The sequence below is a fragment of the Mustela erminea genome, chromosome 2 (assembly GCF_009829155.1).
Source record: "Mustela erminea isolate mMusErm1 chromosome 2, mMusErm1.Pri, whole genome shotgun sequence".
NCBI lineage: Eukaryota > Metazoa > Chordata > Mammalia > Carnivora > Mustelidae > Mustela > Mustela erminea.
Genome location: NC_045615.1, coordinates 15,274,223 through 15,288,700, shown reverse-complemented (window position 1 = coordinate 15,288,700; position 14,478 = coordinate 15,274,223). Strand labels below are relative to the sequence as shown.

General features: G+C 38.1%; 1 protein-coding gene across 8 annotated transcripts in view; it reads right to left on the bottom strand.

Moving 5' to 3' along the window:
• The window catches only part of FBXO16 (F-box protein 16), a 52,095-nt gene that overhangs the window by 26,426 nt on the left and 11,191 nt on the right, over positions 1-14,478 (bottom strand). For 7 of the 8 annotated variants that reach the window (XR_004283128.1, XR_004283129.1, XR_004283130.1 and 4 more), the window contains exons 3-5: positions 12,703-12,738; positions 5,371-5,577; positions 2,035-2,199 (exon numbers count right to left, since the gene is read on the bottom strand). Coding sequence is in view for 4 of the 8 variants with exons in the window: in XM_032332309.1 (XP_032188200.1) it covers positions 2,035-2,199; positions 5,371-5,577; positions 12,703-12,738 (408 nt within the window). In the remaining 4 variants the exon portion in view is untranslated. The remainder of the gene's footprint in view (positions 1-2,034; positions 2,200-5,370; positions 5,578-12,702; positions 12,739-14,478) is intronic. The other variant, XR_004283131.1, reaches the window with a different exon arrangement.

Here is a 14,478-nt window from a genome sequence, read left to right as displayed (position 1 = left end):
AGGTTGCTAGGGAAGGTGCTTGAGTAAAGGTAAATTATGCTTTAATCCAGGGGCTGCCTACGTTCACCATCACTGGAGCAATCTCACAGGGAATTACCCAAATTACTCAAGTATGTATCGTGCTGACAGTTGACTTTTTAACCTTAGTCACCTGACTTTTATTAACCTTAGTCACATGACTCTTTAGTCTTTCTGACTTAGGTCTATTTTTTTTATTTTTAAAGATTTTATTTATTTCTTTGACACAGAGAGAGACAGTGAGAGAGGGAACACAAGCCAGGGGAAAGGGAGAAGGAGAAACAGGCTTGACACTGAGTAGGGAGCCCAATGCGGGACTTGATCCCAGGACTCTGGGATCTTGACCTGAGCTGAAGGCAGATGCCCAACGACCAAGCCACCTAGGCACCCCAGGTCCTTTTTTAAAATAGAAAAACTAACATTTAATATAACATTTAATATAAGTGTTCCCTAAAGAAATTTAATACTAAGCAAAGAGATGGCAATTTTCTTGGATCAGAACGATTCATTTTTAAATATAGTTATGCACATTTTATAGAAAAGAAGTACAGCTGAAGACAATGCTTTCAAGTCAGTTTTATAAATACTCAAAACCTCTTTTTCTTCTACAGGTTAGTTAATTACTCTTCTCTTATCTGCCCCAGAATGGCCCAAGCTTCAGCTTTGAATGCCATTCCCTGTCCCTAACTGAAAATGAGAGTCAAGAAAAGCCTTATCAAATCTTGAAAAGAAATCATAGCTATGGTAATTTTTAAAATAACTTTCTCCATCACTGCAGTTTACGTTTTTCTTTTTAAAAGAAATCCTTGTGGAGCACACCAATTACTGAAATCGGAAAGGCTAGTTTTACCATTGCAATTAGAACAACATTAATTATGCATAGTTTACTACTGTACTAAATGTAGATGGATTCTACTTTAAAACAATAAAACTCAACCCAAATGAAGAAGCTAGGAGTTGACTATTCATCTTTAAAAAGATTCTTCAATTTTAAAAGGATTCACTGCCATTTTTTAATAGAAAATGATACCCCTGTGGTTTTAAAAATCATTAAAAAATCTAATTTACACATAATTTTTCAGGAACTCATCTATCATACAAAACAATGCACAGCTCCGCATGTGTATAGATCACACCATAAAGAAAAGGCTCATAAAAATTTCCCATGAGTTATCTAATTAACTGTGACTATAAGAAGGAACATAAACATTGGTTATAATGCAGAGAAAACAACTAGAAAAATTATTCTTGCATTATTTACTTTTTATCATTATATGTAAATGCTTTACATTGCTTAATTTCTAGATTAAAAAGGACTTTAGTATTCTCATTATTCCCTTCAATAATTACAGATTTATTGGAAAACTTTTCTTTATAAATGATATAAAAATAACCTTTAGCTCACCTGGTAGAATCAGAAAATTCGAATTAATAAAGTAGAATTGGATGACCCATTGATAGCAAATACTGCACAATACCCACGGAGTCCCAGGTCAGAATTGCCTGGCATGGGAGTCAGAGATAGGGAAATCCAGGAATCTGAACAGAGTGAGGAGCTCCACAGTCCTAACCTCCTGGGGAACTGCTGGTTTAGGAGAGTCTGATGAGGGTTCTTGGCTAACATGGATGTCTCGGAAAGGGCTATCGAGTTCTCAGAAAAGGAGAATTTTGAAGTAATAGTGTATTTCCTTTGCTTACACTGCTTAGTTTCTAGATTAAAAAGAACTTTAGTACACTCATTATTCCACTCCCCAACTTCAAGTTTTTTAGTCTTAGTTCTAGAATTTCTTTTTTTTTTTTAAGTTTTTATTTAAACTCCAGTTGCATACAGTATGATATTGATTTCAGGTGTACAATTTAGTGATTGACACTTCCACAGAAACCCGGTGTTTGTCAGAGGCGCTCTCCTTAATCCCTATCACCTGTTTAACCCATTCCCGGCACCACCCCACCCCCGCCCTCGTACTCCTAAATAGCTGATACATGTATGTTTGTTCCTTTTTGCCCCAAATTTACCTTTGGCTTGGTAACATGAAGTTCTTTTACCATCTGAATGTAGTGCTTCTTCCATATACCCTGCTCAAAGGGAGTTGGAGAGAAATTGATGTACCAATTAAATCGTAAACATTTGAGCATCCAGAGCTGATCCAGCTCAGTTAAGTTCTTCCAGTGCCAGCTCACCTGGAAAAGCAACAATTGGAAAGAAAAGAGAAACCCTACTCAGCCCATTTTCTCTAGGTCTTCAGCTGTCACCCTGGACCTGAGATGACTTTTTTTCTTTTCCTCCAAATCAAAGCTTAAAAAGTTACCTACCTGAAGTGTTCCCTACCCAGGCAGAAGGATTTTCTTTAAATGTGAAATCACAGTTAGATTCAGAGTCAACTAATATTTACTGAGTACCTATTAACTAACCATCCCCCGCTAAGGAAAGAGGTGTTATTATTACTCTCATGTTGCAAATGAGAGGACTGTGGCTCAGAGAGACTTTGGAATTTCCTAGATGCTCATATGAGAGTTATAGGAAGGTCCTAGAAACTCAGATCTTGGGGTGCCTGGGTGGCTCAGTGGGTTAAAGCCTCTGCCTTCCGCTAGGGTCATGATCTCAGGGTCCTGGGATCGAGCCCCACGTCAGGCTCTCTGCTCAGCAGGGAGCCCTCCTCCTCCTCTCTCTCTCTGCCTGCCTCTCTGCCTACTTGTGATCTCTGTCTGTCAAATAAATAAGTAAATAAAATATTTAAAAAAAAAGAAACTCAGATCTTAGCATATTCTTTACTCATTGTTTGATATGTTTCCATTTTCCCTCCATTCTTATGATTTAACTAAATAGAAATTTTGTAAATAGAAAGTCAAGTACTGGTAAGATTCCATAGAGCATAGATTATTTGCTCTGTACATTCCATTCCCCCAGCATTATGGTCAATCTCACAATCCAGATGGAGGTGATCCTATTATGTGCAGCAGTGTTTACAATAACTTACTCCAGATTTTGAACAAGTCTTGCTGAAAACTAGGGTCAAGTTCATATACAAAGTTCAGACAAGGGGTTCTGTGTCTTGGCTCTAAGAGTTGCAAAGATGACATCCAACTTTCCAATGCAAATTTCATCCTTGGAAAACTGGCTTCTTTTTCAACATTAAGTAGATCATTAATAATTTTTTGAGCATAAAAAAATGAAAGAAAGAGGGGCACCTGGGTGGCTCAGTGGGTTAAGCCTCTGCCTTCAGCTCAGGTGGTGGTCTCGGGGTCCTGGGCTCAAGCCCTGCATCGGGCTCTCTGCTTGGCAAGGAGCCTGCTTCCCCCCCTTTCTCTGCCTGACTCTCTGCCTACTTGTGATCTCTTTCTCTCTCTGTCAAATAAATAAATAAAATCTTTTAAAAAAGAAAAAAAAAAGAAGAAAATGCAAGAAAGAAAGAAGAAAGGGCAGAAACTGTAAGATACATCCATTTACCTGGCCCTCCCATTGTCCCTCCTTCCATCTACCAAGTACAGAGCTCCATTATGTTTAGCATTGTTTTCTGTGCTGAAGAGGAGACATACAGGAGAGGGGAGGGCACAATTACAAGAAATAACAGGTTCAGGAACTGGAAGGACGAAAAAGGGTAGAGAATCTGACAAAGCCCTGCAGGCAAGAACAGAAATCACATCTACTTCGTTTAGCGCAGAAAGGCAACAACATCGACCTTAATCCCTGTATGGTTAATTAACTTAGAATTCAGTGGAGAGGAGAGGTTTCGCAGGGAGGGGATGGAAAAGTTTCTCCATTTTCACTCTTTTCCTCATTTTCCTTACATCTTGTTGTGACATGGCTATTAAATTGTTTTGATTTCCCCCGGAGTAGTAGGTTTTTTTGTATGTTATGTTTTTGCTTTTTGTTGTTTTTTGTTTGTTTTAAGTAGATAGGAAGGAGGAGGGTTGAAGGGTAGGTAAGAGCTTTCAAAATTATCAGCCTCCCCCCATATTTTTAAACTGCTCAAAGCTCATTTTAGTGCAATGATATTAGTGTTTAAATCTAGCTAAAGAACAATCGCCTGTGTCTTCCTCACAGGCAGGACTGGGAACAAATATAATGCTGAGATCTTGCAAGACTGACATATGATACACATATATGATAGGATTAGTGATTTCAAATAACATTTCCCTCCAGTGATAACATTCTCATTGTACGAAACTTGGAAAATTCCAAGAGGTTTCAAGAAAAACAATACCCATACCCCACCAGTCAGACATGACTTTTATTAACCACCTGACATGGTTCTTTTCCATCTTTTTTCTAAGCATGTATGAAAGCAAATTGGGAAATTCTATATATCCAATTTTAGATAGTGCTTTCTTCATTTCACCTATTATAAGCATCTTTGGTCTTAGAAAACATGTTTTCTAATGGCCACACAATAATTCATCATATGGCTATATGATAGTCTTTTACTGTTGGACATTTAGAATGCTATGTTCTTTTTTTTTTTTTTAAGATTTTATTTATTTATTTGACAGAGATCACAAGTAGGCAGCAGAGGCAGAGAGAGAGAGAGGAGGAAGCAGGCTCCCTGCTGAGCAGAGAGCCTGATGCGGGGCTCGATCCCTCGATCCCGGGATCATGACCCGAGCCGAAGGCAGAGGCTTTAACCCACTGAGCCACCCAGGCGCCCCGCAGTTAAAGTACACTTTAACAGACCGTGGACTTAACTTGTAGGAAAACAATATAGTCAGCCCCTTTTCCAAGGCCAATGGAAGCAAGTCTATTTACTCTGAACTCTTTTAGTCTATTTTTTTTTTTTTAAAGATTTTATTTATTTATTTGAGACACAGAGTGAGTGAGAGCATACGAATAGGGGTAGAGGGAGAAGGAGAGAGAGGCTAGCCTGCAGGGCTCGATCCCAGGACTCTGGGACCATGACCTGAGCCAAAGGCAGACACTTAACCAACTGAGCCACCCAGGCGCCCCCAGAACTCTTTAAGATTTGTACTCTTCGTACATACCCCACTAGTACCTTATTTTGAGCTTTTCTATTTATGAATAGCCTGCACTGTACAATTTACAATTGTTTTCTAGTTATATGCTTTATAATATAAGGCTGTTCTGCTGATGAACCATTTCATATGTATGTTTGTCTCCTCAACCAGCAAATACTATTCTGTGGACACTAATGATGTCTTACATCATTTTACATCTACTTTTGAGCAGTAAATAGAGAGGCACAAAGAAGACGGGGGTTAATTCAAACTATATAGACTACACATATTGACCATCTCATCTATTTCTTGGTTTTGCATGTGTGCTTTTTTTCCCCCCTCATTTTAGAATTTTCTAGGCTATCACTACAAAACATGTATATGGATTCTTTGCCTTTTTACCTGTGCACAACGACAAAGGCTTCGTGGGTCCAGGAAAGAAAAGATGTATAGAGATAACACTCTTGGAAGCTTGGTAGTAAAATCCAGAGCTTCTGCTGGAATTTTTTCTTGAAGTTTTCGACAGCAGAACTTTTGCTGTGACAGGGAGCAACGTTCTAACAGGCCTGTCAAGATTCTTCTCCGTTGAGAGTCTGTCCATTTGTCAAACTGGAAAAAAGAAAGATTAAAAAAAACTGCAGATTCAGTTTGAGACCAGAGATTCATTAGAGAAAGGATAAGAATGGCACAGAATTAAGTTTAATTATTTTATTCCTAATGAATAGCATGTATCTCTTCCCCTAATTAACAAATGTGATGTTTTGTTACTTACCTATTCTTCCTCACATACATACATTTGAGCATGTGCAAGACCTGAGTGTGTACACAAAAGTGGGTGCACTTGACCTCAGAACTTGTAGTTACATAAGGACAGTAAGTTGGGAGCTGGCCATATTCAAAAACTGAGAAAATATATACTTAAAAATATAATTTCAGGGACACCTAGGTGGCTCAGTCAGTTGGTCATCTGCCTTCTGCTCAGGTCATGTTCCCAGGGTCCTATGACTGAGCCTCAGAGGGGAGCTTCCCTCTCCCCCTCCTTTGCAGCTCCCCCTGCTTGTGCTTCATGCTCTCTCTGTCAAATACATAAATATAACTTTCAAAATGTGTGTGTGTGTGTGTGTGTGTGTGTGTGTATATATATATATAAAATTTCAGGAGAAGGCACCTGGGCAGCTCCTCTTTGGCCAGACTTTCTGTACTTTTCTGTACTGGCTCATAAGTGCCAAACTCCAGGACCAGAAACAAAGCTTTGCATTTCACCATTGGAGATAAGGTATACTGTCTAAATATCCCTGAGAAGGGTTAAAGTCCCACTAATGTGTTAATGATGATTGGGAGTGTCAGAGACAGGCAGGAGATGCCAGAGTAATCTGAGGCAGGGCAACAAGAGCTTTAGTTACTTCACTATTTTCCCTAGAGATAACCCTAAACAGTTCAAACATCAATGACTGATCACAGATAAGAATCTGAGGGCTGGCCAAAACCAAAAGAAAGGCTCTTTTCTGGGAACACCTACCGACTGAATGAGCCACTTTACCGGAGGTCTAAACCTCTCTTTTTTTTTTCTTAGCCCATTTTAGAGAAGAGAGATAGGAAGTTTGGGGTGGGCCTATATTTTGTATACTATTGCATTCGCATGTAGATATTTCTATGGTTGTCTCAAGCTAGTGAGAATTTTATAAGAAACTTTAGTTGTAATCCTAAAATACACTACCTAAAAAGGCATATAAAGCATGACAAGTCAACTTCATTATAGTCTTATGAAGTATTTTTTTTAGATTTTATTTATTTACTTAGAGAGGGCAAGAGGGAGAGAGAGAAAGTGCGGTGAGCCAGGGGAGGGGCAGCGAAGCAGACTCCCCGATGAGCAGGGAGCCAGATGCTGCACTTGATCCCAGGACTCCGGGATCATGACCTGAGCCAAAGGTAGATGCTTAACCGCTGAGCCACCCAGGCACCATGATGTATTTTTTTAATTTGCAAGAATATTCTTGATGAAAACTATTCACTATTAATATACTATTTCATGGCCAAGAATCTCAGTTTGGAAAACTAATTCAAGTGGGGGGAAGGATGTAGAGAGCAAGATGGAGTCACTCATGTCCAGCAGTGAATAACTAGCCAAGGATGTTGTACCTGAGACCAGATATCACCAAAAACAACAGAGACTGGCTGTACTAAGGACTGATATCAGCAAGGCCCCAGGAACCTGAAAGAACCAAGAGCTGATAATCACTAGAAGGCCTGCAAAGGCCCAAGACTGATTAAACTCCTTTAAACGGAGGATTTCTGCAGCACACTGTCAGAATCTGCAGACACTGACCCTTCCACTTCTGACTGTACCGATCAACGGCCCGTACCTGATTGATCTTAACATCACAGGGATTCTCCACTGCTTGAACATCACAGCAGTATGAGCTGAGAGCTGACCCAGACTGGACCGAGGCCTCACCTCAACTGCGTGCTCAGGGACTGACCTTGCATTTGGTTCCTTGCTTCTTGTATAGCTTCTCTGTTGTGTGACTTCGTATGGTACTTTGTTTTGTGTGACATGTATGAAGCCAAGTTAAATATGCAGTGATAGGTCATTGTTGGAATCCTGACACTGTGGAAAGACACACACTTGGTAGAGTCCTTGACAGTGGGCTTGCGGCAGGGGAGAAAAAAACCCCAAACCTAAACTTACAAATAAATGAATGAAATCTATTCATGTGTGAGTGTTCCCTGATTTCTCCTCTCCCTATTCTGCACAATTCATTATTTCCAGCTCTCACAATGGGGGATTTCTTTCCTTTTGGGATGGACTATTAGAATGAAGAGAGAAGCCAGACCAGAATGACTAGGGCCAGGGGAAGAACTGTGCCAGAGAAACCCATTGATCTACAAAATAGTCAAGGGGGAAGTGTGAAGAGAGAGAAAAGCAGTTAGGTTTTTGGCTTGTTGGGAATTTAGGGGTTCAGAATATCATTGCCTGGACAGCAATTATAGACTGTGAGATAAATGAGGAATGAAGGAAGGTATTAAAAAGAAAACCACAGTACAAAATGGAGTCACTTATGTTAAGGGCCCCATGTCAGCAAAGCAAAATTTAATACTAACCTAATTATAATATTATATATCCCCCAGGAATATAACCTTTAACCAGTCAACCTGGAATTTCCTGGACAGCACTAGGAAATTTACCAACAGATCCCTTCCATTTCCCTTAGGAAAGCAATGTTACCTAAAACAATGTGTTCTTTCCTAATAATTTCCGTTGTCAGGCTCCCTCTCTACCTTTCAAAACCTTTCCTTTTCTGTAGCTAAATGGAGCTCCTTTCTATTTGCGAGACAGAATGCAACCCGATTCACAAATTGCTCAATAGAGTCAATTTGATCTTTTAAATTACTCAAGTTGAATTTCTGTTGTTCAACAAAGGGAGACCTGAGAAGTACTGTCTAGAGTGTCAAGAGTTTTAAACTGGTTCTGCTGTGATTTTTTTTTCTTTGAAACATGAAGTGAAAATTAGAATTCATTTTAAAATTACTTTTAGGCAGCATTCTGTGGTTCTGTAGAAACTGAGCTACATGGGACCCAGGATGATTATGGTTACAAAAAAATTTTCGTGAGATATTATAACCACTGCAGGAAAGCAGAATAACCAAAAATGCCTAACCATAGGGGATCAGCTATGCAAACTGTAATCTCTCAACATGATAAGAGGAAGTATGGCCTTACTGATGATGGTGGGTTTCGGAATGAGGCCATGGGAAATCTCACTTACAGTACTCTATTATTTTTAATACTCTTTAGAAATAAATCACTAAATCCCAATTCCACCACTATCAACCTCTCAATTTCCTCTTTTATACATTAAGAATAATTATATCTAAATTGTAGGGTTGTTGTGAGGATTAAAAAAATTATGTATAAAATTCTTAATAAGGCACACGCCTCATTGTAGACATGGTAGCTATCATTATAAAATATCAAAGTGATGTTAAGAATAATAAGTATGTGGGTTAAATCAGTGTGAAAAGAATATATATGCAAACAATTAAATTAAAAAGCACAAGATTATCATGTCTGCAAATTGGCAAGGCTGGGAAGTACATTTAGAATGACTGAGGTTAGCTCATCTACTTTCACTGCTGCCCACAAAAAGTGAACGAGCTCAGGTTGAAGAACAGTGATTTAAAAGCAATATAAAAGAACTCTAGGATTATAAAATGCTGAAGAAATCTATAAAAGAAAACATTAAAACATTTTCCTCTTGAGATTAAAAAGATAATTACATTGGTTTCTCATTTATTTCCCTGATTACCATGGTCAAAAGGTAATTTATATCTGGTTTTGATAGGTATTCTTTGCCTCGAGGGATTTTTCTATTCTAATTGTGTTTGTTTAGGCTAATAGAAAATGAATTTGCATTCCTTGAACTCCTTCCAAATGAAGGTGGGTTGATGACTCAGAAGAATGCTTCACGGTTGGGGAAAATCCTTTTGGAATTTAAAAGGTGCTAGGAATAATCCAAAGAGTAAATAATCCGTGGAAGAGTTAACTGTCCAGGAATTTGATAATCTCCTACATCCCTCCCATTTTCACCTTTCAAGTAAAAATACCCATAACATAGTAGAGATCCAAGATGTGAGATTTGGGGAGTAGCTAGGACCATTCTTCCAACCTGGTATCACCTACAGTATACCTCCCTTTACAGTTAGTTCCCTTTTTAAAATATTATTTATATCAATTATATTATGCTATGTTATATTATATCACAATTATGATATGCTTATATTTTATAATTATTGTAATGCCTTTTTATAGAATTGTAAAAATCCCGTGTTTGGAGTAGTTACTCCAAGGATTTTTACTGCAGTTGCAGGAAGTGAGGGCAGTTGCTAGAGCCTTCAGGTTCCACTCCTCTCACAACGAAAGGCAAGGAAAAGTTCACAGTGTGTGAGGCACAAGATGAAGAGGAAGGCCTGTTATTGTTTGCCTATTGGTTATTTATCTCAATCTGGTGGACTTTTTTTTTTTAATGTTTTATTTATTTATTTGAGAGAGAGAGCAAGAAAGAGAGAGAAAGATTGAGAGAACCAGTTGGGGAGGGGCAGAGGGAGAAACAGGTTCTCTGATGAGTAGCCCTATGCACAGGGATGCCCTGGTGGCTCAGTTAGTTAAGTGTCTGCCTTTGGCTTAGGTCATGATCCCAGGGCATATTCATTTTCTCATTCATTCCTTCGTCATGGCTATACCATAATCTATTTACTCAATTTATAACTGACACAATTTACAGTACAAAAAAAAAAGAAAGAAAGAAAAGAAAAAAAAACCAACTTCAATATTCTGAAACATGCCTTTTCGTGTCCTGTGTATTTCTCTAGTACAGATAAACAGAAGTGGAATTACAGGTTCAAAGGACATTTGCATTTAAAACTTCAATCAATCCCATCAAATTGTCTTTTAAGTCTTTACCACTTTACAGTCCCTCTGACTGTGTTTATGCATATCTTCCTACTCTCCAATAAATCCTTACTTACATTGGATATTATCTAGCTCCTCAATTTTTGTAATATAGGCAAAAGGAGGGGTTGGGAATCTCACCACCCAGGTGCCCCGCCCAGATTATTTAATACTAGATTTACTTCTAATACTAGATTGAGCTTTAAACTGATACTTGATTCCTACAATGAACAGCCCAAGTAATGCTAAGTAAAAAAAAAAAAGAAAAAAAAAAATTGTATACTTATTTTTCCTTTCTTTTCTTGGAAATGCATTTCAATGTTATCAACCTCTTATGATATTCCTGAAAATAAACAAAAAGACTAAAATGTGGGGGTTCCTGGGTGGTTCAGTCAGCTGAGCATCTGCCTTAGCTTGGGTCATGATCCTGGGGTCCTGGGATCCAGCCCCTCCTCCCTCTGCTCAGCGGGGGAGACTGCTTCTTCCTCTCCCTCTGCCTGCCACTGCCCCACCCCCCACCCCTGCTTGTGCTCTCTCTGTCAAATGAATAAATAAAATCATAAAAAAATTTAAAAATAATAAAAACTAAAATGGAGAGAGAAAATTAAATAAGGCAAATTGTAAATATGCCCCTCAAACAATTCACGTGGCATTTGTGCAGGTATACGGACTACCACATGATATAGTGACTTTAAAGTATGTTTGTTGTGGGACAAAAGAGAAAAACCAGTAAGTATCACTTATTTATTTAGAAAGCATTTATTAAATGCCTGGTAGTGTCAAGGAATATGTAAAGGACAAGATATAAAACCATGTCTTCCCCCTATAAATGAGTCTGTTGGAAAAGAGAGATCTTTGCGAATGTATTTCTATTTGCTACGGTGAAAGAAAAGAAAAGCAAGATCTTTTAAAAAATATAAAGACCTTGAATTTTTTACAGAATGGTATCAAAAATATTTAACCACTGGTAATGCCACCAACTAATGAAAAGTTGGTCACATCAAATACTGGCTGAACATTGGCGTTGGTTACATTAATTAGGGGTTTCCACTGATAGTATGTGGAATGACAGTATAAAAAAACACTTATTCTAAATATGTCTCTTTTTAAGTTGTTGGTAACAGACATAAAGCTAGTTTAGAAATATAAATAGGATATGAGAAAAACTTAGCTAGATTTTAAATTTTTGATATTTTTAATTTCTTAATTTTTATCATATTTACAAAATATTGTTATTATTTTGAATAGGTAATACAGTCACATAATTTTAAAAAATCAAAAGGTACAAAAGGTTCTTCAGCTAAAGGAGTCCCTTCTACCCTGTTCCAGATTTATAGTTCTCCCTGGGGGAAACAAATGTTGCCTTTTTTCTTGCGTATCCTTCCAGATATACTATGCAAATAATTTTTTAAAATTTACTTAAGTTAACAAATATCCTAGCCTGCAGTTTGTAGATCAACACAAAAAAGAATGAGTGACCAACTATGACAACCAAGAACGTTAAGAAATAGTATTTTTTGTTAATCTAGTGCAATGGACTAAATGTTTGTATGCCCCCCCCCAACATACACACAAATTCATACATTGAAATCTAACCCACAAGGTGGTAGTACTAGAAGGGGGTTGCTTTGGGAGGGAATTAGGTCACAAGAGTGAAGCCCTTATGAATGAGGTTAGTATCCTTATAAGAGACCCCAGAGAGCTCCCTCCCTCCTCCTGCCATGTGAGGTTAGAGTGAAACAATGGCCATCTATGAACCAGAAAGTGGTGTCCCCAGACAGCAAATCTGCCCATGCCTTGATCTTGGATTTCCCAGCCTCTACAAGTATGAAAAATAAATTTCTGTTGCTTATAAGCTACCCACTTACCTATCTACTTAGGGTTCTTAATTCTTGTTACGTGTAATCAACTTGAAATATCTCACCTTTAAAGCATACAGTCAGTGTTTTCTCTTTAAGGGAACATCTCTGACCTGGATTATAACATCTCTGACCAGTGGACAAGATGCTGTCTCCAATGAGTTTCAGTAACAAAGTGTCTACCGAAGTTTGAGATGCTATAGCAAAATACATAGACTGGTTAGCTAGCTGTCGTCTCAGATTCAATTCACCTTTATAAACCCTACTTTGTGAGTATAGAACCCTAACTGATACATACAGAGAGTACCAGTCGAATTTCTCAGGCAATGAGTGATCACTTATTACCTTATGTTCAAACTGAATTCTTTGTGCTCTATGATAATGTGACATAACATAATAGAGAAGTAACTATATTTAAATGGTTACCCATTTTCCAAGCAGAGCTCTTCTTTCTTCAAATACCTACAATAAATAAATAAAAAGAATGGCATGATTTTGTATTTCATGGTTCAAAATACCCATTATAAGAAAGATATCATTAAAGTATCAATAAATAAAAACCGACAGTCTTTTCATTATACCAATGAGTATAAAAAGACAGAATTCACTCCTGAGAGGGTATTTTCCTTATTTTTAACTTGGAGACAGTATAGTTTTTCTCACTTTCTCCATGTGGAATAATTCATCTTAAAGAAAAGCAATGCTTTTTTTGTTAAGGGAAAGACATAAGAATGGAACTGTAAGGCGAAATCAGTTTTAGAATTTGAAAGGATATGAAAAAATGGACAAAGGAAAAAGAGGAAAATGGAGATCCTCTCTCAAATATCAATCATATGAGAACGCGTGAAATTTATGTGAGCAGCTCTGTTTTTTATATTTTGTCATGTACACATATCGTGGGTGTACATGTACTGATATGTTCCCAGGATTAGAAATTTGTGTATGTGTACCTCTGGGCTCACAACTCTGTGTTAACCTGGATAGGCTTATTATGATATACTCGTTAGCACAGACACCATGCCATTTTTACATCTCTACTGTAGAGTACATAGCATATTACAGGTACTCCTGTTTGCTGGATTGAATGAATGGGTTGTGGTAAATAATGTTCTTATGGATGTAGCAGTACAGTGTGGGTGGATTTATATATTAGTGTGGAGGTGTTTTCCTGAGCACCAGTCATATGTGTATTTGAATGAATGAGGAAAGGAGAATGGCAGGGGAGGGAGTTATGGAGAGAGGAAGCAAGGAAGAGTCACGAACAGATGTGAATGTCTCTCTCCCCCCCACACTCAGGCCCTCTGTCAGCTTTCAAAATTGGGATTGATGCTTTCCCCTTACTTTTTAGCACTGCCTAAATTCTCTAGTGCTGTAAGAATGTTCCCACTTGGAGACTAACTAAGGCCCATTTCTTTCCTTTTTTGTGGAGAAGGATGATGATCTGGTTTTATGCTTCTAATGGATAATGCTTTTCTTCCTTTTTTAGACTCTCAAACTCTAGTTTGAAAGGGTACACAAAAGGGGGGTTAAAATAATTGGTTCAAAACAACCTCAAGGCCAGTGAAATGTCAGTTTTGCTCCTGGCTGGAGAATCTCCTTCATTACAGGTAGACATTTTTCTCATATTAGAGAAGAAGAAAAAAAAGGCCTTTCTCCCCTGCCCCCTATTAACCCTCACCTGGGCTATTAGGACCCTCAAATAATGGCAACACATAAATGTGGGATTTCTGGATGAAAATAGAAGAGAACCCATAGAGTACAGAAGATTTAAAAATGTGGCTTCAGGTATTTCCTGAACTCTTCGTTTTATCTAACCAAAGTCTACCAGTCATCTGTTGTTGGATCCAAGTCACCAGCCCCAGTACTTCTCAGAGGCCCAGGGGATCAAACTCCTCCCAACTAATTTCCAGTTATAAACCATGCTCCACGTGGGCTTTATAGAGTTTGCTATGGCCCTCATCATCTCTGGTCATTTTATCTTCCCATGTGGATTACAACCACTTTCTCTATAATCTAAGTTGCAAGGCAGGCCCTCAAACACCTGCTGATTGAACAACAACAAAAATGTTTCAAAAGTCATAGCATTTTATTTTTTTTAAAGATTTTTATTTATTTATTTATTTGACAGAGAGAGAGAGAGAGAGAGAAAGAGATCACAAGTAGGCAGAGAGGCAGGCAGAGGGAGAGGGAGAAGCAGGCTCT